The sequence below is a fragment of the Mustelus asterias genome, chromosome 3 (assembly GCF_964213995.1).
Source record: "Mustelus asterias chromosome 3, sMusAst1.hap1.1, whole genome shotgun sequence".
In the NCBI taxonomy this organism is placed as follows: domain Eukaryota; kingdom Metazoa; phylum Chordata; class Chondrichthyes; order Carcharhiniformes; family Triakidae; genus Mustelus; species Mustelus asterias.
The window spans coordinates 6,358,288-6,385,666 of NC_135803.1; the positions used below are offsets into that span (position 1 = coordinate 6,358,288).

Here is a 27,379-nt window from a genome sequence, read left to right on the forward strand (position 1 = left end):
AAGAAGATTACATTTGGGCAGGGAAATTAGGCTGGAACCCTGACATCAAGGATTACTTCCAGTAATGGATATCTCCTGGCACTCTCGCTTTAATTTTCCAAAGAGCTCCTGCATATTGTTAAGAAAATGCCCTTCATCAAAACTGAACTGTCATCTTCCCCCTACTCTTTCCCCCTGTCCAACCCACCTTCCAGCACTCAATATCTTCCCATGGCCCTATCCAGTAAACATTCCAATACCACTGACATAGAGGGGGTGGTCCACGTCCTAAGCCATGCTTCCTCTGGGTGATCCGATAAGGTTGGTTTGTCCAACCTACATTACAACAGTGATTGCACTTAAATTACTTTAAGATGTCTGGCAGCCATGATAAAGGCTATATAAATTCAAGTCTGTTTTTCTTGTATCAGGTATACAGTGAGACACAACAATGGCAGTGAGTTGGGGTTAGGTGATATTTCTCTGTTGTGGTGCTCAGGACCTCCAGTATCTGGCTAACCACATTGTCCCTGGCCACTGTCAGGCAGTTCCTCAGTCCTTCTGGCACAGAACCACGCAACTGTAACTGCGCAGAAGGAGGCCATGTGGCCCATCATGTCTGCATCGGCTCTCCAAATGAGTAATTCACTTAGTACCATTCTCCCACCTTCTCCCCTTATGCTCTTTGGAAAGATCGGATAGACCGTGTTGCTGTGAAGTTTGCTTAAAATGACCTCAAGTGAGCTGGATAAAGCACGATCGTTTATTCTTCCATCATGTCGTGGGAGAGAACTACGTTGAAGTGACCTCCAAAGCAGTGCTCTGCCAGTCTACAGACTACGTACGCAGAACGTTGTTTAGATTCCAATGTTGTCTGCATTTAGGTTTATAGTGAATAGATATCTCTACCCACAGGTGGTACATGGTTCACAGGCAAGGTGTCTCGTCGTGTAGGCACCTTCTGTCCTCAGTTCTTCCCAGAGACTGCACCTAATCTCTGCCTCGATGTCTGTTCCTTCTACAATGAACAGCCACAGCCTTGCATTGGGATTTTTTGCTAACTCAGGTCTGTGAGGAGTACAGGACTCACCTGGGAAACTCAGCCTACTGACATGAGCTTGTTGTGTAGTAAAGATTCAATGGTGTAAAGTTGACTGCCTACATAAACATGCAGCTAGTGGTATCTTTTACGCCAAGTGCATGAATATTGGATATAATCCCTTTTAATAAATTCATATTAGTTTTAATAGTCACTTTTAAAAGTGCATTTAATACATTTATATTAGTTTAATTAGTTTTGAATTCCTAACAGGCTGGGTTACAGGAAAGTTGAGGAGCATTTTTGTCACCCAGAGTGTTTTGGGAATCTGGAACTCACTGCTTGATAGGATAGTAAAGATAGGAATCCTTATCACACATATAAAAATACATGGATATACACTTAAAATGCCATAACCTACAGAATGTTGATGGATCAAAATCCTAAGGGATTTTAAAACAACTACATTTTCAGTCACTTTTTGAGGCAGGTACCAGATTTATGTCATACCCACTTTTTTTTTTAAAAGGACAATGATTTAAAGGAGTTTAATATTCAGTTGGAGTTCTGTGGTGGCTGTTGCTGCCTTGGAGTTCACAACCCTAGAATCGCCTCACAACCAACTGCCCTCCCCCGCCCACCTCACCTTTCCCCGTCCCCGTCCCCCATCCCAGTTTTGGAAGCCATGTGATAAAGTCTGTAACAGGGTATCCAAAGACTCCATCATTCCAACACAGCATTGTTGGAGACTTGATTTGCCAGTTGAGGGAGGCTACTTATAGTCACATCAAAGAACATAGAAAATGCATGTTATTCCTGCATCATCAGCTTGAATATGAAGACAGACCCAATCCTTGGTTGTCATGCAGCATGGGCTTTGAACGTGCCCTGACATGAGGATCTGTGCATTCTCCACTTGCAATTTCTTCTCCTCGATGGAAAACTGTGATTCACATTGTTTAAACTCACAAATTACATACTTCAGAGTGCTGATGTTGAGGGCATGGGAATGTGTGACAGGCACATTGTTCCATCATTCAATACATGGATTCCTTTCAAACTGTAAAGTCTTTGAGAAGAAAAAGAGGAAAAGGTAAAACAGAATGATCAGGATGTCTCATTTGGTACATTATGCAGCTGCATAATGAGTGCAGATCTTGTACTGAGTCTTCTGCTTCAGCCTTTCGAAACAGCTGGTGCCAACAGGGAGTGACTATGTTGAGGAAAGTAAGTTGATATTAAGGGTCTTTACTTGTTCCGTTCCATTTTATTTTCTCATCCATATAGGCACACAGATAGAAAGAATCATTGAAAGAAAATATGGAGAATTATCAAACTGATTCCAATCTAGTTGTTCCCTGAGCCACTTTCTTATAATGGCTTTATTGAGTAGTTTGGTTTTGAACATCTGGTTTGATTTCTCAATGATCAGTTTATGAAAGATGCAAACAAACATTCTTCATTAAATCCACAGGTTGTGTGTTGGACTGTAATTTTGATGTTGATCTGTGTAGTTGGACGCAATCCAAGACAGATAATTTTGACTGGAAACGCATCAGTGGATCCACACCATCAGGTCACACAGGACCGTCCTATGACCACACCACTGCAGGTAGGCGATGTGAGATCCTTATCTTACCTCTAGGGGTTGATAGAGAACATTACAGAGCATGAAAGGCACAGCACCAAGCATACCAACATGAGATGCCAACTCAACGAAGCTACAACACAGCAGAAGCCATATGCTATAGATTGAGTTAAGTGATCGCACAAACAACAGATTAGATCAAAATTCTGCAGTCCTGAGACATCCAGTGTTGAATGGTTGTAGATAATTAAACAGGATGGAAGAGTCTGCGAACACTTCCATCCTCTATGATGGTGAGGCTCTGCACTCCAATACAAAGGCAGGATCATTTGCAAACATTCCCAGCGAGAAGTACTGAGTGGATTAACCATCTGAGCCTCTTTCTGAAGTCCCCCGTGTTACAGATGCCAATCTTCAGCTAACTAGATTCAGTTCATAAGGTATCAAGAAATGACTGAAGGCACTGGATGCAACAAAGGCTATGGCCCCCAACAACATTGCAGCTGTTGTGCTGAAGACAGATTTGTAAAACTGTCCACACCCCTAGCCAATCTGTTCTGGTATAGCTACAACACTGACATCTACCCAAAAGCAATATGTAAAATTTCCAGAGAGTGTCCTGATCACAAAATGCAAGACAAATCCAATCAATCCAATTGCCATATCAATCTACTCTTAATCGTCAGTAAAATGATTGAAGGTGTTGTTAATAGGGCTGACAAGTGACATTTACTCACTAATAACTTGCTCACCAATGCTTAGTCTGCCCAAACCAGTCATCTCATTACAGCTTAGGTTCAAACACATACTAAGGAGCTGAATTCCAGAGGTCAGGTGAGAATGACTGCCCTTGACATTAAGACAGCATTTGACTGAGCATGGCACCAGGAGACTTTTTTAAAATTGAAGTCAATGGGAATCAAGTGGGGTGAAGAGGAACATCTCTAATGGTTGGAGTCATACCTAACGCAAACAAGGTGGTTGTCGGAGGCCAATCATCTTAGCCCCAGGGCATCACTGCAGGGGTTCCTCAGGGTAGTGCCGAGGCCCAACTCTCTTCAGCTACTTCATAAATAACCTTCAATATATCAGAAATGGTGATGCCATTCATAACACATCAGATAATTAAGCAGTATGTGCCTGCATGCAACACGTCCTGGACAACATTTGGCCATGGGTTGATAAGTGGTAAGTGACATTTGTGCAAGGCAATGACTGTCTCCATCCAAAAAAAAAGAGAGTCAAAGCACTTCCTATTGACATTAAATGGGGTTCCCATCATAAAACCCTCACCATAAACATCCTGGAACTGAAACTGAGAGGCTGAATATACTGTGATCAGTAACTCAATTTGTGACTCCCCAAAGTCAGTCCACCAAGTCTACAAGGCAAAAGCAAGGAGCATGATGCAATACTTTCTACTTGTCTGGACGATTGCAGCTCCAATAGTACCCTAGAAACGCGACGCTATCCAGGACAAAACAGTTGAATTGGTTAGCGCCCCAAAAACCACTTAAATATTTGCTCCTTCCATTATCAATGCGCCATGGCAACTACATGTACCATCGACAAGATGCATTGTAACAACACAACAAGGCTCCTTCAACAGTATCTTCAAAACCCATAATCTGTACCACTTAGAAAGACAAGGGCAGCAGAAACATGGGAACACCACGACCGCATGTTTCCCTCCAAGTCACAACCATCCTAACTTGGAACCATGAGGATGATTCTCCCATCCACTGTGCTAATTTTCTAGCGCAGCGGGCTGGGAGAATCGCGCGGGGGGCGATTAGCCGGGTTCCCGCAAGCATTCGTGCCCTGCTTGCGTCTCCCAGCACCAGATTTCCCGTCGGAAATCGGCAGGAAGGGGGAGCGAGCGTTTAAATGATAATTTAAGTATCATTTAAATGCTATTAGCGGGCCGGGGACTGAATTCTCCGGGCCTGCTAGCCTCTCCCAGCCTGCCAGAGTGTTTTACTTGTGCGGGGTTTAGAGTTACATCCCCACTTTCGGGAGCTAGTGGCCTGACCCCGCTGTATCAAATGGGGGGGGGGGGTGCAATCGGGGCCCCCTGGGTATGGGCACCCTGGCAATGTCAGCCTGTGCCCCCTGGCACTGCCCAAGGGACAAAATGTCAATGCCCAGGGGGCATCTTGGCACTGTCTCCTCGGCATGGGGCAGTGCCAAGGGGGTGGTGCCTGATGGGGCAGGGCCTGATGGGAGTGATCGGTGGGGGAGGGGGATCCTGCTGCCACTTTGCATTGGGATCGATGGAGGCAGGAGGGAGGCCGGCGGTTGGAGCGGGCCTGCCAAGTGGGGTGGGGAGGGGGGATGGGGGGGGTTGCTCTGCCTGCAGGACTGTCTGCATTGTGGAAGAAGGTGGGGGGGGAGGCTGAAGATCGGGGCATCCGGGACAGGGTGGGGGATGAGGCTGGCCCGGAAATGGTCGTGCGGACCTCGATTACACTTTGGGTGGGGGGGGGGGCAACACTGCGGGCGTACCGGGTTGAACAGTGATCGAGCTGGCTAGCAAACAGGAGGCTGACAGTTCAGGACCATTGCACATGCGCAGAGGCCCGCTGGTTTCAACCTCCTAGGCGGGAATGGACCCTGCCCCCTGAAATCTAATGTTATTTATGCTGGTGGCCTCTGCAGTGCACAAAGTGCGGGAGATTTTAGTCTGAACTCCCTCTGAAACTCCAGTTTTCCTGCGGATTCAACACTTAAAATTTTTGGGGGGGGAATTCCGCACTATATCTTTCACTGACACTGGCTTAAAATTCAGGAAATATCTTCCAAACAGCATCTGGTGTATCTACCAGCAAATAAACTGCAATGGTTTTAAAAGGTGGTTCAACACCACCTTCTCAAGGGCAATTACGGATGGACAATAAAGGCTTGCTTTGTCAGTGACAAAAAAACTTAGATGAACGAATGAAAATAAAAGATTATTTGTTTCTAACCAGTGAGCGTAATTGTGTGTCCAGGTGGTTACTACATCTACATTGAAGGAAATGACGGCAGTGAAGGAGACGGAGCGCAACTGGTCAGTTCTCCATGCAAAATGACAGGAGCTCAGTGCTTGCGATTCTGGTACCACATGTATGGAGTGGCTCATAGCATGGCTTTGAAAGTTTACCAGGTTGAAGGTGGGATACCAGCACTAATGTGGTTGAAGACAGGAAATAAGGGAAACAAATGGATCGCAGGAGAAGTGGGCCTGCAGCTCTCAGGAAATTCTCGGGTAAACTATCTGAAAAATATTTGTGCGATTTTTTTTTTTGCTTTTTGTTGTGTGATGACCTCGGGCAATATGCAACATCAGTCGGAAATCCAATAAAGGTTCTACATCTTAAAATTACATTGAACTTGTTAATTTTAAATCAGAGGAGATAACTGTGGTTGTATCAACAAAATAGTGAATTGATGTATTCACCCTGTTCCCCAGTGTTACTGAAAGGGAGATACTGAAATTGTATTGTTTGACTTGCTGTTGCTATCTGCTACACGCTGATATTTTGATGCTTTCTCTTACAGATCCTCATTGAAGCAGTCCGGGGCAATGACTATCGCAGTGATGTTGCTGTGGATGACATCTCCTTCCATCCTGGATGTTGTGGAGGTTTGTAGACATGACTAGTTTTCTGAGCTATATTGTGATTCATTGGCTATGTGACTTAAACATTGATGAAGATGAGATCTTAAGCAATTGGAGCAGGAGCAGACTATGCAGTCCCTTGATCCAGCTGGTCCATTAAATGTGATCATGGCTGATCTTCAGCCTCAGATCCACTTTCCAAGCTGCTCCACAGGTCCCTTGATTCTCTGAGATTCCCAGGATCTGTTTATCTCGGCCTGAAATATACCCAATGATGGATTATCCACAGTCTTCTGGGATTGAAAATTTGGAAAGATTCACACTCCTAAAGTAAAGTACTTTTTCCTCATCACAATCCTAAATGATCGACACCTCACCCTGAGATTGTACCCCTGTCTTTGAGATTTGCCAGCCAGAAAAAACAACCTCTCTGTGTCCAGCACTGGTTTTAGGTTTGGTGTTCCCTGTCTTGTCATAACGTGTTGTCCTTTTTCTTTTTCCACATTGGTGAGTGTGGAAAGTTGACTTGATTTGTTTATAACATGGAGATTCTTCTGACTTTTTACCATGTTTTCTCTGCAGACACGTGTGACACAACAGCCACAATGAGCACTCCAACTACAGCCAGCACCATGACTCCTGACACAACAGGTAAATGAAAGCAGCCAATATGAGATGTGGGATACTGATTGTGCCATTCTTATTCAAGTCTCATTTACTTTGAGTTGCTGGTAGATAATTAGAGACTGCTATTTTTTCACCCATCCTATATTTGTATTAACCATTTAATCAGTTTTGATTAATTGAGTCAAAATATTACCAATGTAATTTCATTTGTTATAAATGGAAGTAAGTTTGACAATTTGCTAATGTGGGCAAATTATTGGAAATGCCTCCTGCGAGCTACCTGTTGCATGATGCAGACACCAAGATCTGGAAGCCAAGCAGGTGGTTGTGTTGGTTTCTCATGTGCTTTGTGTTCTACAAGTAGAACGGAATGTGTAAAGAGATAGATTATGGACAGAATCTTGCTGAGGTGCCAGGGGTCTCAGCTATTGGTGAGAGTCTTTTGTGCCTCTTTTTGGGAAGACTTGTTGAACCACAAAGCAATCAGGCAGTGATGAGGCCAGTGGCGGGACAGCCCCTGGAGTCAAGAGCCCAGGGGTGGGAGTTGTCTATCAGAGGCTAGCAGCTTTTGTGCTCATCAGGGCCATTGGGCAGCCTGTAGCTGCTGCAGGAACAACAGACAGCAAGCAGAGTGCCCGGATTGCAATGCCAGACGTAATTAAGGTGCAGGTTGTGGTGGTCTCTTGGAGTGAATCAAGAGTGTTGAGGTGCCTGCAGCAATGGCAGGGCCCTATGCTCAGTAGGCCAACACTCCCTTCCCTTTGTCCAGCCTTTGATCAGGTTGTTGGTCCTATGTTTGAGGGGCACCCACCCATCCGGTGAGGTGGCAAACTGGCTGCATGGCTTTAGATTCTGTGCATGCCGTGTGGCAACAGACTTATCTGGAGGTGGGTTAATCCCATTGGAGGCAGGATGAGGCCCAAAAATGGTCATTGATTGGCTGCAAAAGGGGCTTAATTGGTCGTGGAGTGGGTAGGTCGACAATGGGCCTTGTCACTATAAAATTAATTTTGATGCAGGCAATTTAGTGGCAGGGTTCTGGTACTCCACAATCCCATTTACTTCAGTGCGTTCCTGCCTCTAAGCTTGCCGCCAGAGAAAAGAGAAGATTTTGCCAAATGTCCCAATTGTGTATATGCTTGGTTAAAACTGTAATTGACTTTATGGAAGTTTGAGTGTGATATAAGTATGTTTGGATGTCTAGTAAATGTTATTGCTGGACTGTGCTCTTGTGAGTATCACTTATTATCACTCTAAATATCATTGGTTTGGTACATTGAACAGTCAGTGGACCTATTGCATGGCACAAATTGAAGGAGGAGCAGCGGCATTCCAGCCATTCAGGATTGTGTTGCCTGCAATTGATGGGGAAATACCAATGGCAGAAGCATAAATCCTGGCAGGATGGAATCATTGAGAAGGAGTTGAGTGATTTAGTGATGTGACAGAGTGACAACAATACCTTGTCAGTAAAAGATAGCAGTCACAATGTAGTCAACATGTGGAAAAAGAAAAGAGCGGTGGGGTGGAGTGTAAAAGAATTGAATTTGGTCCTGGATGTACGGTGGTACCACCAATTGATCTTTGTTTTACAATTCTTAGAATCATCCTGCACTGTACAAGGTGATCCTCACTACAACACCTTTGATAAGCAAGCTCTCAACTTCATGGGAACATGCACATATACCTTATCAAAACTCTGTGACGCCAACAGTAATCTGCCCTATTTCAATGTTGAAGCTGCAAATGAGCACAGATCAGGGAATTCCTATGTATCGTACGTCAAACATGTCAACGTCAATGTCTACAATCACAGAATAACATTAGAGAAGGGACACGTGGTCAAGGTAAGAGTTTGATATTTTCATATCTTTAGAAAGTACATGGAACGGTCGTTTTTTTGAAGAATCGGTGGATCAATGTTTGTGTGTCTCCAGGTCGATGGAGAAGTGGAGGTGCTGCCTGTGTCACTCGCTCCTGGTGTTGATGTTGGCCTAAGTGGAAAGTATGTGGTTGTTCGCACCAATTTTGGACTGAGGGTGAGGTTTGATGGGATGCATCGAGCAGAGGTAACTCTTGGCAGTGTCTTCAAGGGGAAAGTGTGTGGAATGTGCGGAAACTATAACGATGACAGAACAGACGATTTCCTCAATCCAGATGGAGTGATGGAGCCCGATTCCGTCAGCTTTGGAAACAGCTGGCAAACACACAATGATACAAGGTACATCGTATGAAAGTGTTCAGGTTGCGTTTGTTCCTTCATCAATGCAGGTTTTTGATGGCATTTGCTTGCAGAAATTTATAGCTTTAACCGGTTCTCATTGGTGATGCTGCTGTTTTTGCAGGTGTGTCCCTGACATTGGCATTGAACCAAATTGTACTGATGGTGAAAAGCGCATCATAGAAAGTAAATCTTACTGTGGCATAATCGTGGATTCACGTGGTCCCTTCAAGGGATGCCACTCTGTCGTAGACCCCACGGATTATTTTGGGGGCTGTGTGTATGATCTGTGTGCATTAGACCTGTATACAGGGTCTCTGTGCAGTAGTTTGCAGTCCTACGCAGATACATGCCAGTCGAAGGGAGTGAGAGTGGAAGCTTGGAGGAATGAGACCTTCTGCCGTAAGTGATTTGATTCTTTATTGCTCGATGTATAAATTGTACTTCCGTTGGAACCATTTGGGTTTTCATGTTATACGGAAGGGATTTAATGGCAAGGTCATTAATGCGTGATCTTTTGAATTCCGTTTCTAGCTTTGAAGTGTGCAGTGAATAGTCACTATGAGCAGTGTGGCTCAGCCTGTCCAGCTACTTGTGTCAATCCCAATGCTCCCTCCAGCTGCTCCCAGCCATGTGTAGAAGGCTGTGTGTGTGACAGTGGTTACATTTTCTACAACGACCGATGTGTGCCAAGTGGTCAATGTGGCTGTTGGTCTGAAGACAAACACTACCCGGTGGGATCTGAATTCTGGACGGATGATACATGTTCAATGAAATGTCGATGTCCTTCGAAGGGCAGTAAACTAATGTGCTGGAGTTCAGGGTGTGCTACGGATTCATTCTGCGGAGTTGCAAACGGAGTTCCAGGTTGCTACCCACATGCATATGGAATCTGCAGAGTTCATAATGACCCACACTACAATACGTTTGACAAAGCGACCCATCACTTCATGGGGACGTGCACCTATACGATCGCCAAGCTTTGCACAAATTCCTCATCTCTTCCATACTTCAACGTCGAAGCAAAAAATGAAAATCGGGGCAATGCGAAAGTATCTTACGTTCAAAAAGTTCGAGTAGCTGTTCATGGCCACACTGTTTGGATTGTTAAGAGTGAACCTCACCGTGTATTGGTAAGTGTCTTATTGCTCGGTTGTGTTTTGTGAAATTCTGCATTTTAAACTGAATTTATTCTGAATCATTCCTCAATTGGAACTTGCTCTCAGGTTGATGAAGTTTGGATGACGTTACCTGTGACGCGAGTTAATGGCACCGTGAGTGTGAGTAGGAGTGGAAGATACGTGGTCCTGGTGACAGACTTTGGGCTCAGTGTTTCCTATGACACCCATCATTCGGTGGAAGTGAAAGTACCGAGTAGTTATTTTAATCAGACTTGTGGTATGTGCGGTAACTACAATGGATTGAGGAAGGATGATTACATGAAACCTGATGGAGAGCAAGCCAAAGATTCGAATGAGTTTGGAAATAGCTGGAAGGTGCCGCCAGATGATCCAGGTTGTGACCCAGTCAACCCTGGGGAATGTGAGCCTGCTGATGAGAAGCTGTACCAGAGCGATGATTTCTGTGGCCTGATGACCAGTCAACAAGGTCCATTTGTAAAGTGCCACTCTGTAATAAATCCTATTGGTATTTTTGAAAGCTGTGTTGTCGAACTGTGCCTGTTGGCAGGAAGCCAAGATGCTCTGTGCAGTGCCCTCCAAATCTATGCAGAAGCGTGTCAAAGTGCAGGAGTGACCATTCCATTGTGGAGAAACTCCACTTTCTGTCGTATGTATTTGCTATCTCCTGTTGTTTTAGCTTTATTATTTCCTTCATGTGCCTGAGAAATGTCACTGTTTTTGTGATATTGCGTTATTTTGTTCATTTTGTTCCAGACTTGCTGTTCCAGTTCTTTTAATTCAATTTGTCGTGTGTGTGTTTGTGTGTGTGTGGCTTTTCCTTCCTTCTGAGTTGTCTCATAATTGTAACCATTTTCTCGTCTCAGAAACCTGAAAGCTTTTCTTGTACCTTCTTTGCTTTCAGCTGTCAGCTGTCCAGTTAATAGCCACTACAATGCATGTGCCAGTGCTTGTCCAGCCACATGCACAGACCGTTTTGCTCCAGAAAACTGCAGCAAGCCCTGTGTGGAGGACTGTGAATGTAACATGAGTACTGTTCTCAGTGGAAGCTCCTGTGTGCCTGTTGAGAACTGTGGCTGCGTCTACAACAACAAATACTATGAAGTAAGTTGTACGGGCAGTAGTAAGTGGCTTTGGTGCCATTTGATCCTTCTGTGTGCGTCTTTCTGCTTACCTGAGGAGTATGGAGCAATTTTGAAAATAACACTTACTCTTTGTCTGTCAGAAAGGGACCATGTTCTGGGAAGAGGGATGTCTAAAGCGTTGCCGATGCACTGGAAATGACCACGTCGTGTGCGAAGCAGCATCTTGTGGAGCAGAGGAAATCTGCAAAGTGCAGGATGGAAATTTGGGATGTTACCGAGCGGACACTGCAAACTGCCACATATACGGAGACCCGCACTATACGACATTTGACAGGAAACTGTACCACTTCCAGGGTGCCTGTAATTATACCGTGACTGAGACTTGTGGAAACACATCCGTTCAGTTTTCTGTGACAAGTAGGAACGAACACAGAGGCAGCCCAATGTGGTCTGCTATTAATTCCATTGCTTTGCGACTTGATGACCTTCATGTTGCTGTGAGGAAAAATAAGCTTGTTTATGTGAGTGATGTCTCTGATCGGTGGTGTTTTCTGAATGAATATAATGTTGAATATTATATGGTAGTTCCTGTCTTTGTTACTGTTGTATCACTAATCTTGGTAATGTTTTGTTTAGGTGAATGGGGTGAGGGTTGAGCTCCCTGTGAATCTCCATTCTTCAGTAAGAGTATCAATGGAGGGATCATTTGTCACGGTCCAGACAGACTTTGGTCTCCAGCTGAAGTTTAATGGCGACGCTGAACTGTTTGTCATGGTGGATGAGAGATACAAAGGACAGCTGTGTGGCTTGTGTGGTACCTATACTGATGACCAGCTCGACGACTTCTTGCAACCTGATGGAATTTTAGCCTTGGATTCCAATCAGTTTGGAAACAGCTGGAGAGTTCCTGATGATGACTGGCTGTGAGTATTTCCTGCACCGTATTGTGAATTAAGGTAAATGCAGTGTAACTCGCAAGACCTTTGCAGAGAGTGGGGAGCTATGGCAGTAAGTACAGTAAGCGGAGCAGTCGATTGATGTAAAAACAACTAATTTGCACGATGGCAAGTCTGGGATTTCCTGTCAATGTCCACATGAACAGGTGCTGTTGGTTGTGTTCAATCACTGTGGTTTGCAGTGAATACTTGAAACCAATTTTCCAGTATTGTTATTAGCACATATGACATTGAAATATCACAGAGGCATCATCGAAGGACATCATGCCTTTGGATGTATTCTGAGGGAACTATTTTGACAGCACCTATATCTATCCATTGACGTTTGATGATGATGAATTAAAATGAGAGCTTTCTTTCTTGAGGACAGAAATTATACCTGATTTTCCTTGCACAGGTGTAATCAAACCGCTCTACCACCACCCACCTGTGAGCCATCATCAAATGAAGAGGCTGAGGAATACTGCAAAATTATTTTGGCAAACGATGGTCCTTTCAAAGATTGTCACTGGTATATTCCTCCCCAGTTGTACTTTGAAAGTTGTGTGTATGATCACTGTGCTACAGGAGGAGATTCTGTGCTGCTGTGCAATGCTCTGGCATCATATGCTTCAGCCTGTGAAGCAGCTGGTGTTGTTCTGGGAGACTGGATGGAACAGAGTGGCTGTGTTGAGAAAAGTAAGTTTGATATCACGTATCTTTACTTGTTCTTTTCCACTATTTTATTTCTCAAACCTCCTTCTTTTAAAAAGCATTTGGACAGTTACATGGGTAAGATGGGTACAGAGGGATATGGGCCAAATGCGGGAAATTGGGACTAGCGTAGGGGTTTAAAAAAAAGGGCGGCATGGACAAGTTGGGCCGAAGTGCCTGTTTCCATGCTGTAAACCTCGATGACTCTATGACTCCTAATGAGTTGTATGGATAAATCACAATTTCCCTTCCAAACACATTCCCATTATTAATAATTAGCTGTGTCCATGAATAGTTGACTTATTCTCTTGATGTTGAGGTCATCACTTTTTACCATTCTTTGATATATATTCAGGACAGGTCCTTTTGAAATAGTAATTCTGAAATATTTGCTCATTTCTGGTCATCAATTGAAATGTGATCGCTCGAGTACGTTTTGGGTGATGTTTCTGGAACATCATTAGGACAAGAACAAACGATTCAGTCAATCTCGTGCTGAATGGTTGTAGTGTGGATCTACAACAGAAAGGACTAATTCTTCTGGGCCACTGAATCTACTTGTTAATTTTGCAGAGGCTGGGTAACTCATAAAAATGGAACTCTATTTGACTATTCACATACTGCCCAATGAAAAGCAACCAAATCCTCCTAGCGCACTGTATTTGGTGATTGAATATACATGATTTCCAACACAGGAATCTCATCACCAAAGTGCAGTCTGCAGAGCAGCAACACCCAGTATGTCAGTTATAAGGAATGTAAGATATTCTGCCTTTTCTTGCATGAATTGAATAATTCTGTCATTGATTTGCTCTGTCGTATTGGCATGTATTCTTTGAAAGGAAGTGTGAAGAATTTTCAAACTGTTTCCAGTCGAGATGATTGTGATTCCTATGGAACTTCCTTGCGATGGTTTTACCTGTTTTCATTTCTGGTTAACGCTGCAGGTATTAAAGATGCAAATAACTGTTGTGTATGAAACCCACAGGTTGTGCGTTGGACTGTAATTTTGATGTTGGTCTGTGCAATTGGACTCAATCCAAGACAGATAATTTGGACTGGAAACGCATCAGTGGTTCGACACCGTCAATTCACACAGGCCCGTCTTATGACCACACCACGGCAGGTAGGCGATGTGAGATGCTTATCTTACCTTTAGGGGTGGGAAGAGCAGAAGATTTGTTTCTAACCAGTGAGCATAATTGTATGTCCAGGTGGTTACTACATCTACATTGAAGGAAATGACGGCAGTGAAGGAGACGGAGCGCAACTGGTCAGTTCTCCATGCAAAATGACAGGAGCTCAGTGCTTGCGATTCTGGTACCACATGTATGGAGTGGCTTATAGCATGGCTTTGAAAGTTTACCAGGTTGAAGGTGGGATACCAGCACTAATGTGGTCGAAGACAGGAAATAAGGGAAACAAATGGATGGCAGGAGAAGTGGGCCTGCAGCTCTCAGGAAATTCTCGGGTAAACTATCTGAAAAATATTTGTGTGATTTCTTTTTGGTTTTTGTTATGTGATGAACTCGGGCAATATGCAACATCAGTCGGAAATCCAATAAAGGTTCTACATCTTCAAATAACATTGAACTTGTTAAATTTAAATCAGAGGAGATATCTGTGGTTGTATCAACAAATTGATGTATTCACCCTGTTCCCCAGTGTTACTGAAAGGGAGATACTGAAATTGTATTGTTTGACTTGCTGTTGCTATCTGCTACACGCTGATATTTTGATGCTTTCTCTTACAGATCCTCATTGAAGCAGTCCGGGGCAATGACTATCGCAGTGATGTTGCTGTGGATGACATCTCCTTCCATCCTGGATGTTGTGGAGGTTTGTAGACATGACTAGTTTTCTGAGCTATATTGTGATTCATTGGCTATGTGACTTAAACATTGATGAAGATGAGATCTTAAGCAATTGGAGCAGGAGCAGACTATGCAGCCCTTGATCCAGCTAGTCCATTGAATGTGTTCATAGCTGGTCTTCAGCCTCAGCTCCACTTTCCAAGCTGCTCCACAGGTCCCTTGACTCCCTGAGATTTCCAAAATCCTTTTATGTCGGCCGGAAGTATAGTCAACGCTGGCAAATCCACTGCATTCTTGGATGGAGAATTGCAAGATTCACAATTCCAAGAGTGAGATAATTTCTTCTCATTACAATCCGACATGATCGACACCTCACCCTGAGATTGTGTTCCTGTGTTTGAGATTTGCCAGACAGAGGAAACAACCTCTCTGTGGCCAGCATTGGTTTTAGCTTTGGTGTTTCCTGTCTCTCCTCATAACGTGTTGTCCTTTTTCTTTTTCCACATTGGGTGAGTGTGGAAAGTTGACTTGATTTGTTTATAACATGGAGATTCTTCTGACTTTTTACCATGTTTTCTCTGCAGACATGTGTGACACAACAGCCACAATGAGCACTCCAACTACAGCCAGCACCATGACTCCTGACACAACAGGTAAATGAAAGCAGCCTACATGTGATGTGGGATATTGGTTGTGCCATTCTTATTGCAATCTCATTGACTTTGTGTTGCTGGTAGATAATTAGAGACTGCTATTTTTTCACCCATCCTATATTTGTATTAACCATTTAATCAGTTTTGATTAATTGAGTCGGAATATCACAGATGCCATTCCACTTTTTAGAAATGACAATGGGTCTTGTCACCAGAAATTAATTCTGATGCAGGCGGGATGGTAGTAGGGTACCGGTACTCCACAAAACCGTTTACTTCAATGCCTTCCTGCCTGTAAGCTTGTCACCAGGGAGAACAGAAGATTTTGCCAAATGTCCCAATTGTGTATATGCCTGGTTATTAACTGTAATTGAAGATTAGGTGTGATATGAGTATGTTTGGATGGTCTAGTAGATGTTGCTGGGCTGTACTCTTGTGAGTATCACTTGTTTATCTGCTCAAAGAGCTTTTCAGTTATCAAGCAGGTTTAGTACATTTAACAGGGGACCTGTTACATGGCACAAACTGAAGGAGCAGCAGGAGAAATCCAGCCATTCAGGATTGTGTTGCCTGAAATGGACAGGGAAATGCTAGTGACAGGAGCATAAATCCTGGCAGGATGGAATCATTGAGAAGGAGCTGAGTGATTTAGTGATGTGACAGAGTGACAACAATACCTTGTCAGTAAAAGATAGCAGTCACAATGTAGTCAACATGTGGAAAAAGAAAAGAGCAGTGGGGTGGAGTGTAAAAGAATTGAATTTGGTCCTGGATGTACGGTGGTACCACCAATTGATCTTTGTTTTACAATTCTTAGAATCATCCTGCACTGTACAAGGTGATCCTCACTACAACACCTTTGATAAGCAAGCTCTCAACTTCATGGGAACATGCACATATACCTTATCAAAACTCTGTGACGGCAACAGTAATCTGCCCTATTTCAACGTTGAAGCTGCAAATGAGCACAGATCAGGGAATTCCTATGTATCGTACGTCAAACATGTCAACGTCAATGTTTACAATCACAGAATAACATTAGAGAAGGGACACGTGGTCAAGGTAAGAGTTTGATATTTTCGTATCTTTATCAAGTACTTTGAACGGTCGTTTTTTTGAAGAATCGGTGGATCAATGTTTGTGTGTCTCCAGGTCGATGGAGAAGTGGAGGTGCTGCCTGTGTCACTCGCTCCTGGTGTTGATGTTGGCCTAAGTGGAAAGTATGTGGTTGTTCGCACCAGTTTTGGACTGAGGGTGAGGTTTGATGGGATGCATCGAGCAGAGGTAACTCTTGGCAGTGTCTTCAAGGGGAAAGTGTGTGGAATGTGCGGAAACTATAACGATGACAGAACAGACGATTTCCTCAATCCAGATGGAGTGATGGAGCCCGATTCCGTCAGCTTGGGAAACAGCTGGCAAACACACAATGATACAAGGTACATCGTATGAAAGTGTTCAGGTTGCGTTTGTTCCTTCATCAATGCAGGTTTTTGATGGCATTTGCTTGCAGAAATTTATAGCTTTAACCGGTTCTCATTGGTGATGCTGCTGTTTTTGCAGGTGTGTTCCTGACATTGGCATTGAACCAAATTGTACTGATGGTGAAAAGCGCATCATAGAAAGTAAATCTTACTGTGGAATAATCGTGGATTCACGTGGTCCCTTCAAGGGATGCCACTCTGTCGTAGACCCCACGGATTATTTTGGGGGCTGTGTGTATGATCTGTGTGCATTAGACCTGCATACAGGGTCTCTGTGCAGTAGTTTGCAGTCCTACGCAGATACATGCCAGTCGAAGGGAGTGAGAGTGGAAGCTTGGAGGAATGAGACCTTCTGCCGTAAGTGATTTGATTCTTTATTGCTCGATGTATAAATTGTACTTCCGTTGGAACCATTTGGGTTTTCATGTTATACGGAAGGGATTTAATGGCAAGGTCATTAATGCGTGATCTTTTGAATTCCGTTTCTAGCTTTGAAGTGTGCAGTGAATAGTCACTATGAGCAGTGTGGCTCAGCCTGTCCAGCTACTTGTGTCAATCCCAATGCTCCCTCCAGCTGCTCCCAGCCATGTGTAGAAGGCTGTGTGTGTGACAGTGGTTACATTTTCTACAACGACCGATGTGTGCCAAGTGGTCAATGTGGCTGTTGGTCTGAAGACAAACACTACCCGGTGGGATCTGAATTCTGGACGGATGATACATGTTCAATGAAATGTCGATGTCCTTCGAAGGGCAGTAAACTAATGTGCTGGAGTTCAGGGTGTGCTACGGATTCATTCTGCGGAGTTGCAAACGGAGTTCCAGGTTGCTACCCACATGCATATGGCATCTGCAGAGTTCATAATGACCCACACTACAACACGTTTGACAAAGCGACCCATCACTTCATGGGGACGTGCACCTATACGATCGCCAAGCTTTGCACAAATTCCTCATCTCTTCCATACTTCAACGTCGAATCAAAAAATGAAAATCGGGGCAATGCGAAAGTATCTTACGTTCAAAAAGTTCGAGTAGCTGTTCATGGCCACACTGTTTGGATTGTTAAGAGTGAACCTCACCGTGTATTGGTAAGTGTCTTATTGCTCGGTTGTGTTTTGTGAAATTCTGCATTTTAAACTGAATTTATTCTGAATCATTCCTCAATTGGAACTTGCTCTCAGGTTGATGAAGTTTGGATGACGTTACCTGTGACGCGAGTTAATGGCACCGTGAGTGTGAGTAGGAGTGGAAGATACGTGGTCCTGGTGACAGACTTTGGGCTCAGTGTTTCCTATGACACCCATCATTCGGTGGAAGTGAAAGTACCGAGTAGTTATTTTAATCAGACTTGTGGTATGTGCGGTAACTACAATGGATTGAGGAAGGATGATTACATGAAACCTGATGGAGAGCAAGCCAAAGATTCGAATGAGTTTGGAAATAGCTGGAAGGTGCCGCCAGATGATCCAGGTTGTGACCCAGTCAACCCTGGGGAATGTGAGCCTGCTGATGAGAAGCTGTACCAGAGCGATGATTTCTGTGGCCTGATGACCAGTCAACAAGGTCCATTTGTAAAGTGCCACTCTGTAATAAATCCTATTGGTATCTTTGAAAGCTGTGTTGTCGAACTGTGCCTGTTGGCAGGAAGCCAAGATGCTCTGTGCAGTGCCCTCCAAATCTATGCAGAAGCGTGTCAAAGTGCAGGAGTGACCATTCCATTGTGGAGAAACTCCACTTTCTGTCGTATGTATTTGCTATCTCCTGTTGTTTTAGCTTTATTATTTCCTTCATGTGCCTGAGAAATGTCACTGTTTTTGTGATATTGCGTTATTTTGTTCCAGACTTGCTGTTCCAGTTCTTTTAATTCAATTTGTCGTGTGTGTGTTTGTGTGTGTGTGGCTTTTCCTTCCTTCTGAGTTGTCTCATAATTGTAACCATTTTCTCGTCTCAGAAACCTGAAAGCTTTTCTTGTACCTTCTTTGCTTTCAGCTGTCAGCTGTCCAGTTAATAGCCACTACAATGCATGTGCCAGTGCTTGTCCAGCCACATGCACAGACCGTTTTGCTCCAGAAAACTGCAGCAAGCCCTGTGTGGAGGACTGTGAATGTAACATGAGTACTGTTCTCAGTGGAAGCTCCTGTGTGCCTGTTGAGAACTGTGGCTGCGTCTACAACAACAAATACTATGAAGTAAGTTGTACGGGCAGTAGTAAGTGGCTTTGGTGCCATTTGATCCTTCTGTGTGCGTCTTTCTGCTTACCTGAGGAGTATGGAGCAATTTTGAAAATAACACTTACTCTTTGTCTGTCAGAAAGGGACCATGTTCTGGGAAGAGGGATGTCTAAAGCGTTGCCGATGCACTGGAAATGACCACGTCGTGTGCGAAGCAGCATCTTGTGGAGCAGAGGAAATCTGCAAAGTGCAGGATGGAAATTTGGGATGTTACCGAGCGGACACTGCAAACTGCCACATATACGGAGACCCGCACTATACGACATTTGACAGGAAACTGTACCACTTCCAGGGTGCCTGTAATTATACCGTGACTGAGACTTGTGGAAACACATCCGTTCAGTTTTCTGTGACAAGTAGGAACGAACACAGAGGCAGCCCAATGTGGTCTGCTATTAATTCCATTGCTTTGCGACTTGATGACCTTCATGTTGCTGTGAGGAAAAATAAGCTTGTTTATGTGAGTGATGTCTCTGATCGGTGGTGTTTTCTGAATGAATATAATGTTGAATATTATATGGTAGTTCCTGTCTTTGTTACTGTTGTATCACTAATCTTGGTAATGTTTTGTTTAGGTGAATGGGGTGAGGGTTGAGCTCCCTGTGAATCTCCATTCTTCAGTAAGAGTATCATTGGAGGGATCATTTGTCACGGTCCAGACAGACTTTGGTCTCCAGCTGAAGTTTAATGGCGACGCCGAACTGTTTGTCATGGTGGATGAGAGATACAAAGGACAGCTGTGTGGCTTGTGTGGTACCTATACTGATGACCAGCTCGACGACTTCTTACAACCTGATGGAATTTTAGCCTTGGATTCCAATCAGTTTGGAAACAGCTGGAGAGTTCCTGATGATGACTGGCTGTGAGTATTTCCTGCACCGTATTGTGAATTAAGGTAAATGCAGTGTAACTCGCAAGACCTTTGCAGAGAGTGGGGAGCTATGGCAGTAAGTACAGTAAGCGGAGCAGTCGATTGATGTAAAAACAACTAATTTGCACGATGGCAAGTCTGGGATTTCCTGTCAATGTCCACATGAACAGGTGCTGTTGGTTGTGTTCAATCACTGTGGTTTGCAGTGAATACTTGAAACCAATTTTCCAGTATTGTTATTAGCACATATGACATTGAAATATCACAGAGGCATCATCGAAGGACATCATGCCTTTGGATGTATTCTGAGGGAACTTTTTTGACAGCACCTATATCTATCCATTGACGTTTGAGGATGATGAATTAAAATGAGAGCTTTCTTTCTTGAGGACAGAAATTATACCTGATTTTCCTTGCACAGGTGTAATCAAACCGCTCTACCACCACCCACCTGTGAGCCATCATCAAATGAAGAGGCTGAGGAATACTGCAAAATTATTTTGGCAAACGATGGTCCTTTCAAAGATTGTCACTGGTATATTCCTCCCCAGTTGTACTTTGAAAGTTGTGTGTATGATCACTGTGCTACAGGAGGAGATTCTGTGCTGCTGTGCAATGCTCTGGCATCATATGCTTCAGCCTGTGAAGCAGCTGGTGTTGTTCTGGGAGACTGGATGGAACAGAGTGGCTGTGTTGAGAAAAGTAAGTTTGATATCACGTATCTTGTTCTTTTCCACTATTTTATTTCTCAAACCTCCTTCTTTTAAAAAGCATTTGGACAGTTACATGGGTAAGATGGGTACAGAGGGATATGGGCCAAATGCGGGAAATTGGGACTAGCGTAGGGGTTTAAAAAAAAGGGCGGCATGGACAAGTTGGGCCGAAGTGCCTGTTTCCATGCTGTAAACCTCGATGACTCTATGACTCCTAATGAGTTGTATGGATAAATCACAATTTCCCTTCCAAACACATTCCCATTATTAATAATTAGCTGTGTCCATGAATAGTTGACTTGACTTATTCTCTTGATGTTGAGGTCATCACTTTTTACCATTCTTTGATATATATTCAGGACAGGTCCTTTTGAAATAGTAATTCTGAAATATTTGCTCATTTCTGGTCATCAATTGAAATGTGATCGCTCGAGTACGTTTTGGGTGATGTTTCTGGAACATCATTAGGACAAGAACAAACGATTCAGTCAATCTCGTGCTGAATGGTTGTAGTGTGGATCTACAACAGAAAGGACTAATTCTTCTGGGCCACTGAATCTACTTGTTAATTTTGCAGAGGCTGGGTAACTCATAAAAATGGAACTCTATTTGACTATTCACATACTGCCCAATGAAAAGCAACCAAATCCTCCTAGCGCACTGTATTTGGTGATTGAATATACATGATTTCCAACACAGGAATCTCATCACCAAAGTGCAGTCTGCAGAGCAGCAACACCCAGTATGTCAGTTATAAGGAATGTAAGATATTCTGCCTTTTCTTGCATGAATTGAATAATTCTGTCATTGATTTGCTCTGTCGTATTGGCATGTATTCTTTGGAAGGAAGTGTGAAGAATTTTCAAACTGTTTCCAGTCGAGATGATTGTGATTCCTATGGAACTTCCTTGCTATGGTTTTACCTGTTTTCATTTCTGGTTAACGCTGCAGGTATTAAAGATGCAAATAACTGTTGTGTATGAAACCCACAGGTTGTGCGTTGGACTGTAATTTTGATGTTGGTCTGTGCAATTGGACTCAATCCAAGACAGATAATTTGGACTGGAAACGCATCAGTGGTTCGACACCGTCAATTCACACAGGCCCGTCTTATGACCACACCACAGCAGGTAGGCGATGTGAGATGCTTATCTTACCTTTAGGGGTGGGAAGAGCAGAAGATTTGTTTCTAACCAGTGAGCATAATTGTGTGTCCAGGTGGTTACTACATCTACATTGAAGGAAATGACGGCAGTGAAGGAGACAGAGCGCAACTGGTCAGTTCTCCATGCAAAATGACAGGAGCTCAGTGCTTGCGATTCTGGTACCACATGTATGGAGTGGCTTATAGCATGGCTTTGAAAGTTTACCAGGTTGAAGGTGGGATACCAGCACTAATGTGGTCGAAGACAGGAAATAAGGGAAACAAATGGATGGCAGGAGAAGTGGGCCTGCAGCTCTCAGGAAATTCTCGGGTAAACTATCTGAAAAATATTTGTGTGATTTCTTTTTGGTTTTTGTTATGTGATGAACTCGGGCAATATGCAACATCAGTCGGAAATCCAATAAAGGTTCTACATCTTCAAATAACATTGAACTTGTTAAATTTAAATCAGAGGAGATATCTGTGGTTGTATCAACAAATTGATGTATTCACCCTGTTCTCCAGTGTTACTGAAAGGGAGATACTGAAATTGTATTGTTTGACTTGCTGTTACTATCTGCTACACGCTGATATTTTGATGCTTTCTCTTACAGATCCTCATTGAAGCAGTCCGGGGCAATGACTATCGCAGTGATGTTGCTGTGGATGACATCTCCTTCCATCCTGGATGTTGTGGAGGTTTGTAGACATGACTAGTTTTCTGAGCTATATTGTGATTCATTGGCTATGTGACTTAAACATTGATGAAGATGAGATCTTAAGCAATTGGAGCAGGAGCAGACTATGCAGCCCTTGATCCAGCTAGTCCATTGAATGTGTTCATAGCTGGTCTTCAGCCTCAGCTCCACTTTCCAAGCTGCTCCGCAGGTCCCTTGACTCCCTGAGATTTCCAAAATCCTTTTATGTCGGCCGGAAGTATAGTCAACGCTGGCAAATCCACTGCATTCTTGGATGGAGAATTGCAAGATTCACAATTCCAAGAGTGAGATAATTTCTTCTCATTACAATCCGACATGATCGACACCTCACCCTGAGATTGTGTTCCTGTGTTTGAGATTTGCCAGACAGAGGAAACAACCTCTCTGTGGCCAGCATTGGTTTTAGCTTTGGTGTTTCCTGTCTCTCCTCATAACGTGTTGTCCTTTTTCTTTTTCCACATTGGGTGAGTGTGGAAAGTTGACTTGATTTGTTTATAACATGGAGATTCTTCTGACTTTTTACCATGTTTTCTCTGCAGACATGTGTGACACAACAGCCACAATGAGCACTCCAACTACAGCCAGCACCATGACTCCTGACACAACAGGTAAATGAAAGCAGCCTACATGTGATGTGGGATATTGGTTGTGCCATTCTTATTGCAATCTCATTGACTTTGTGTTGCTGGTAGATAATTAGAGACTGCTATTTTTTCACCCATCCTATATTTGTATTAACCATTTAATCAGTTTTGATTAATTGAGTCGGAATATCACAGATGCCATTCCACTTTTTAGAAATGACAATGGGTCTTGTCACCAGAAATTAATTCTGATGCAGGCGGGATGGTAGTAGGGTACCGGTACTCCACAAAACCGTTTACTTCAATGCCTTCCTGCCTGTAAGCTTGTCACCAGGGAGAACAGAAGATTTTGCCAAATGTCCCAATTGTGTATATGCCTGGTTATTAACTGTAATTGAAGATTAGGTGTGATATGAGTATGTTTGGATGGTCTAGTAGATGTTGCTGGGCTGTACTCTTGTGAGTATCACTTGTTTATCTGCTCAAAGAGCTTTTCAGTTATCAAGCAGGTTTAGTACATTTAACAGGGGACCTGTTACATGGCACAAACTGAAGGAGCAGCAGGAGAAATCCAGCCATTCAGGATTGTGTTGCCTGAAATGGACAGGGAAATGCTAGTGACAGGAGCATAAATCCTGGCAGGATGGAATCATTGAGAAGGAGCTGAGTGATTTAGTGATGTGACAGAGTGACAACAATACCTTGTCAGTAAAAGATAGCAGTCACAATGTAGTCAACATGTGGAAAAAGAAAAGAGCAGTGGGGTGGAGTGTAAAAGAATTGAATTTGGTCCTGGATGTACGGTGGTACCACCAATTGATCTTTGTTTTACAATTCTTAGAATCATCCTGCACTGTACAAGGTGATCCTCACTACAACACCTTTGATAAGCAAGCTCTCAACTTCATGGGAACATGCACATATACCTTATCAAAACTCTGTGACGGCAACAGTAATCTGCCCTATTTCAACGTTGAAGCTGCAAATGAGCACAGATCAGGGAATTCCTATGTATCGTACGTCAAACATGTCAACGTCAATGTTTACAATCACAGAATAACATTAGAGAAGGGACACGTGGTCAAGGTAAGAGTTTGATATTTTCGTATCTTTATCAAGTACTTTGAACGGTCGTTTTTTTGAAGAATCGGTGGATCAATGTTTGTGTGTCTCCAGGTCGATGGAGAAGTGGAGGTGCTGCCTGTGTCACTCGCTCCTGGTGTTGATGTTGGCCTAAGTGGAAAGTATGTGGTTGTTCGCACCAGTTTTGGACTGAGGGTGAGGTTTGATGGGATGCATCGAGCAGAGGTAACTCTTGGCAGTGTCTTCAAGGGGAAAGTGTGTGGAATGTGCGGAAACTATAACGATGACAGAACAGACGATTTCCTCAATCCAGATGGAGTGATGGAGCCCGATTCCGTCAGCTTGGGAAACAGCTGGCAAACACACAATGATACAAGGTACATCGTATGAAAGTGTTCAGGTTGCGTTTGTTCCTTCATCAATGCAGGTTTTTGATGGCATTTGCTTGCAGAAATTTATAGCTTTAACCGGTTCTCATTGGTGATGCTGCTGTTTTTGCAGGTGTGTTCCTGACATTGGCATTGAACCAAATTGTACTGATGGTGAAAAGCGCATCATAGAAAGTAAATCTTACTGTGGAATAATCGTGGATTCACGTGGTCCCTTCAAGGGATGCCACTCTGTCGTAGACCCCACGGATTATTTTGGGGGCTGTGTGTATGATCTGTGTGCATTAGACCTGCATACAGGGTCTCTGTGCAGTAGTTTGCAGTCCTACGCAGATACATGCCAGTCGAAGGGAGTGAGAGTGGAAGCTTGGAGGAATGAGACCTTCTGCCGTAAGTGATTTGATTCTTTATTGCTCGATGTATAAATTGTACTTCCGTTGGAACCATTTGGGTTTTCATGTTATACGGAAGGGATTTAATGGCAAGGTCATTAATGCGTGATCTTTTGAATTCCGTTTCTAGCTTTGAAGTGTGCAGTGAATAGTCACTATGAGCAGTGTGGCTCAGCCTGTCCAGCTACTTGTGTCAATCCCAATGCTCCCTCCAGCTGCTCCCAGCCATGTGTAGAAGGCTGTGTGTGTGACAGTGGTTACATTTTCTACAACGACCGATGTGTGCCAAGTGGTCAATGTGGCTGTTGGTCTGAAGACAAACACTACCCGGTGGGATCTGAATTCTGGACGGATGATACATGTTCAATGAAATGTCGATGTCCTTCGAAGGGCAGTAAACTGATGTGCTGGAGTTCAGGGTGTGCTACGGATTCATTCTGCGGAGTTGCAAACGGAGTTCCAGGTTGCTACCCACATGCATATGGCATCTGCAGAGTTCATAATGACCCACACTACAATACGTTTGACAAAGCGACCCATCACTTCATGGGGACGTGCACCTATACGATCGCCAAGCTTTGCACAAATTCCTCATCTCTTCCATACTTCAACATCGAAGCGAAAAATGAAAATCGGGGCAATGCGAAAGTATCTTACGTTCAAAAAGTTCGAGTAGCTGTTCATGGCCACACTGTTTGGATTGTTAAGAGTGAACCTCACCGTGTATTGGTAAGTGTCTTATTGCTCGGTTGTGTTTTGTGAAATTCTGCATTTTAAACTGAATTTATTCTGAATCATTCCTCAATTGGAACTTGCTCTCAGGTTGATGAAGTTTGGATGACGTTACCTGTGACGCGAGTTAATGGCACCGTGAGTGTGAGTAGGAGTGGAAGATACGTGGTCCTGGTGACAGACTTTGGGCTCAGTGTTTCCTATGACACCCATCATTCGGTGGAAGTGAAAGTACCGAGTAGTTATTTTAATCAGACTTGTGGTATGTGCGGTAACTACAATGGATTGAGGAAGGATGATTACATGAAACCTGATGGAGAGCAAGCCAAAGATTCGAATGAGTTTGGAAATAGCTGGAAGGTGCCGCCAGATGATCCAGGTTGTGACCCAGTCAACCCTGAGGAATGTGAGCCTGCTGATGAGAAGCTGTACCAGAGCGATGATTTCTGTGGCCTGATGACCAGTCAACAAGGTCCATTTGTAAAGTGCCACTCTGTAATAAATCCTATTGGTATCTTTGAAAGCTGTGTTGTCGAACTGTGCCTGTTGGCAGGAAGCCAAGATGCTCTGTGCAGTGCCCTCCAAATCTATGCAGAAGCGTGTCAAAGTGCAGGAGTGACCATTCCATTGTGGAGAAACTCCACTTTCTGTCGTATGTATTTGCTATCTCCTGTTGTTTTAGCTTTATTATTTCCTTCATGTGCCTGAGAAATGTCACTGTTTTTGTGATATTGCGTTATTTTGTTCCAGACTTGCTGTTCCAGTTCTTTTAATTCAATTTGTCGTGTGTGTGTTTGTGTGTGTGTGGCTTTTCCTTCCTTCTGAGTTGTCTCATAATTGTAACCATTTTCTCGTCTCAGAAACCTGAAAGCTTTTCTTGTACCTTCTTTGCTTTCAGCTGTCAGCTGTCCAGTTAATAGCCACTACAATGCATGTGCCAGTGCTTGTCCAGCCACATGCACAGACCGTTTTGCTCCAGAAAACTGCAGCAAGCCCTGTGTGGAGGACTGTGAATGTAACATGAGTACTGTTCTCAGTGGAAGCTCCTGTGTGCCTGTTGAGAACTGTGGCTGCGTCTACAACAACAAATACTATGAAGTAAGTTGTACGGGCAGTAGTAAGTGGCTTTGGTGCCATTTGATCCTTCTGTGTGCGTCTTTCTGCTTACCTGAGGAGTATGGAGCAATTTTGAAAATAACACTTACTCTTTGTCTGTCAGAAAGGGACCATGTTCTGGGAAGAGGGATGTCTAAAGCGTTGCCGATGCACTGGAAATGACCACGTCGTGTGCGAAGCAGCATCTTGTGGAGCAGAGGAAATCTGCAAAGTGCAGGATGGAAATTTGGGATGTTACCGAGCGGACACTGCAAACTGCCACATATACGGAGACCCGCACTATACGACATTTGACAGGAAACTGTACCACTTCCAGGGTGCCTGTAATTATACCGTAACTGAGACTTGTGGAAACACATCCGTTCAGTTTTCTGTGACAAGTAGGAACGAACACAGAGGCAGCCCAATGTGGTCTGCTATTAATTCCATTGCTTTGCGACTTGATGACCTTCATGTTGCTGTGAGGAAAAATAAGCTTGTTTATGTGAGTGATGTCTCTGATCGGTGGTGTTTTCTGAATGAATATAAT

At 43.7% G+C, this 27,379-nt stretch overlaps 2 protein-coding genes across 2 annotated transcripts in view; both read left to right on the forward strand.

The window, feature by feature from the left end:
- The first annotated feature begins 16,109 nt into the window (after positions 1–16,109).
- LOC144485732 (IgGFc-binding protein-like) lies at positions 16,110–21,674 on the forward strand. Its single transcript, XM_078203835.1, has 10 exons — positions 16,110–16,457; positions 16,548–16,831; positions 16,956–17,233; positions 17,366–17,958; positions 18,058–18,439; positions 18,866–19,065; positions 19,187–19,567; positions 19,683–19,969; positions 20,400–20,680; positions 21,391–21,674. Exons 1-10 carry the CDS (start codon positions 16,110–16,112, stop codon positions 21,672–21,674), a joined length of 3,318 nt encoding a protein of 1,105 aa, XP_078059961.1.
- A 312-nt stretch (positions 21,675–21,986) lies between these two features.
- The window catches only part of LOC144485739 (IgGFc-binding protein-like), an 80,261-nt gene continuing 74,868 nt past the window's right edge, over positions 21,987–27,379 (forward strand). Inside the window, exons 1-10 of the mRNA XM_078203848.1 lie at positions 21,987–22,166; positions 22,450–22,534; positions 23,094–23,162; positions 23,980–24,224; positions 24,315–24,598; positions 24,723–25,000; positions 25,133–25,731; positions 25,825–26,386; positions 26,633–26,832; positions 26,954–27,334. Of these exons, the coding sequence (XP_078059974.1) occupies positions 21,987–22,166; positions 22,450–22,534; positions 23,094–23,162; positions 23,980–24,224; positions 24,315–24,598; positions 24,723–25,000; positions 25,133–25,731; positions 25,825–26,386; positions 26,633–26,832; positions 26,954–27,334 (2,883 nt within the window). The remainder of the gene's footprint in view (positions 22,167–22,449; positions 22,535–23,093; positions 23,163–23,979; positions 24,225–24,314; positions 24,599–24,722; positions 25,001–25,132; positions 25,732–25,824; positions 26,387–26,632; positions 26,833–26,953; positions 27,335–27,379) is intronic.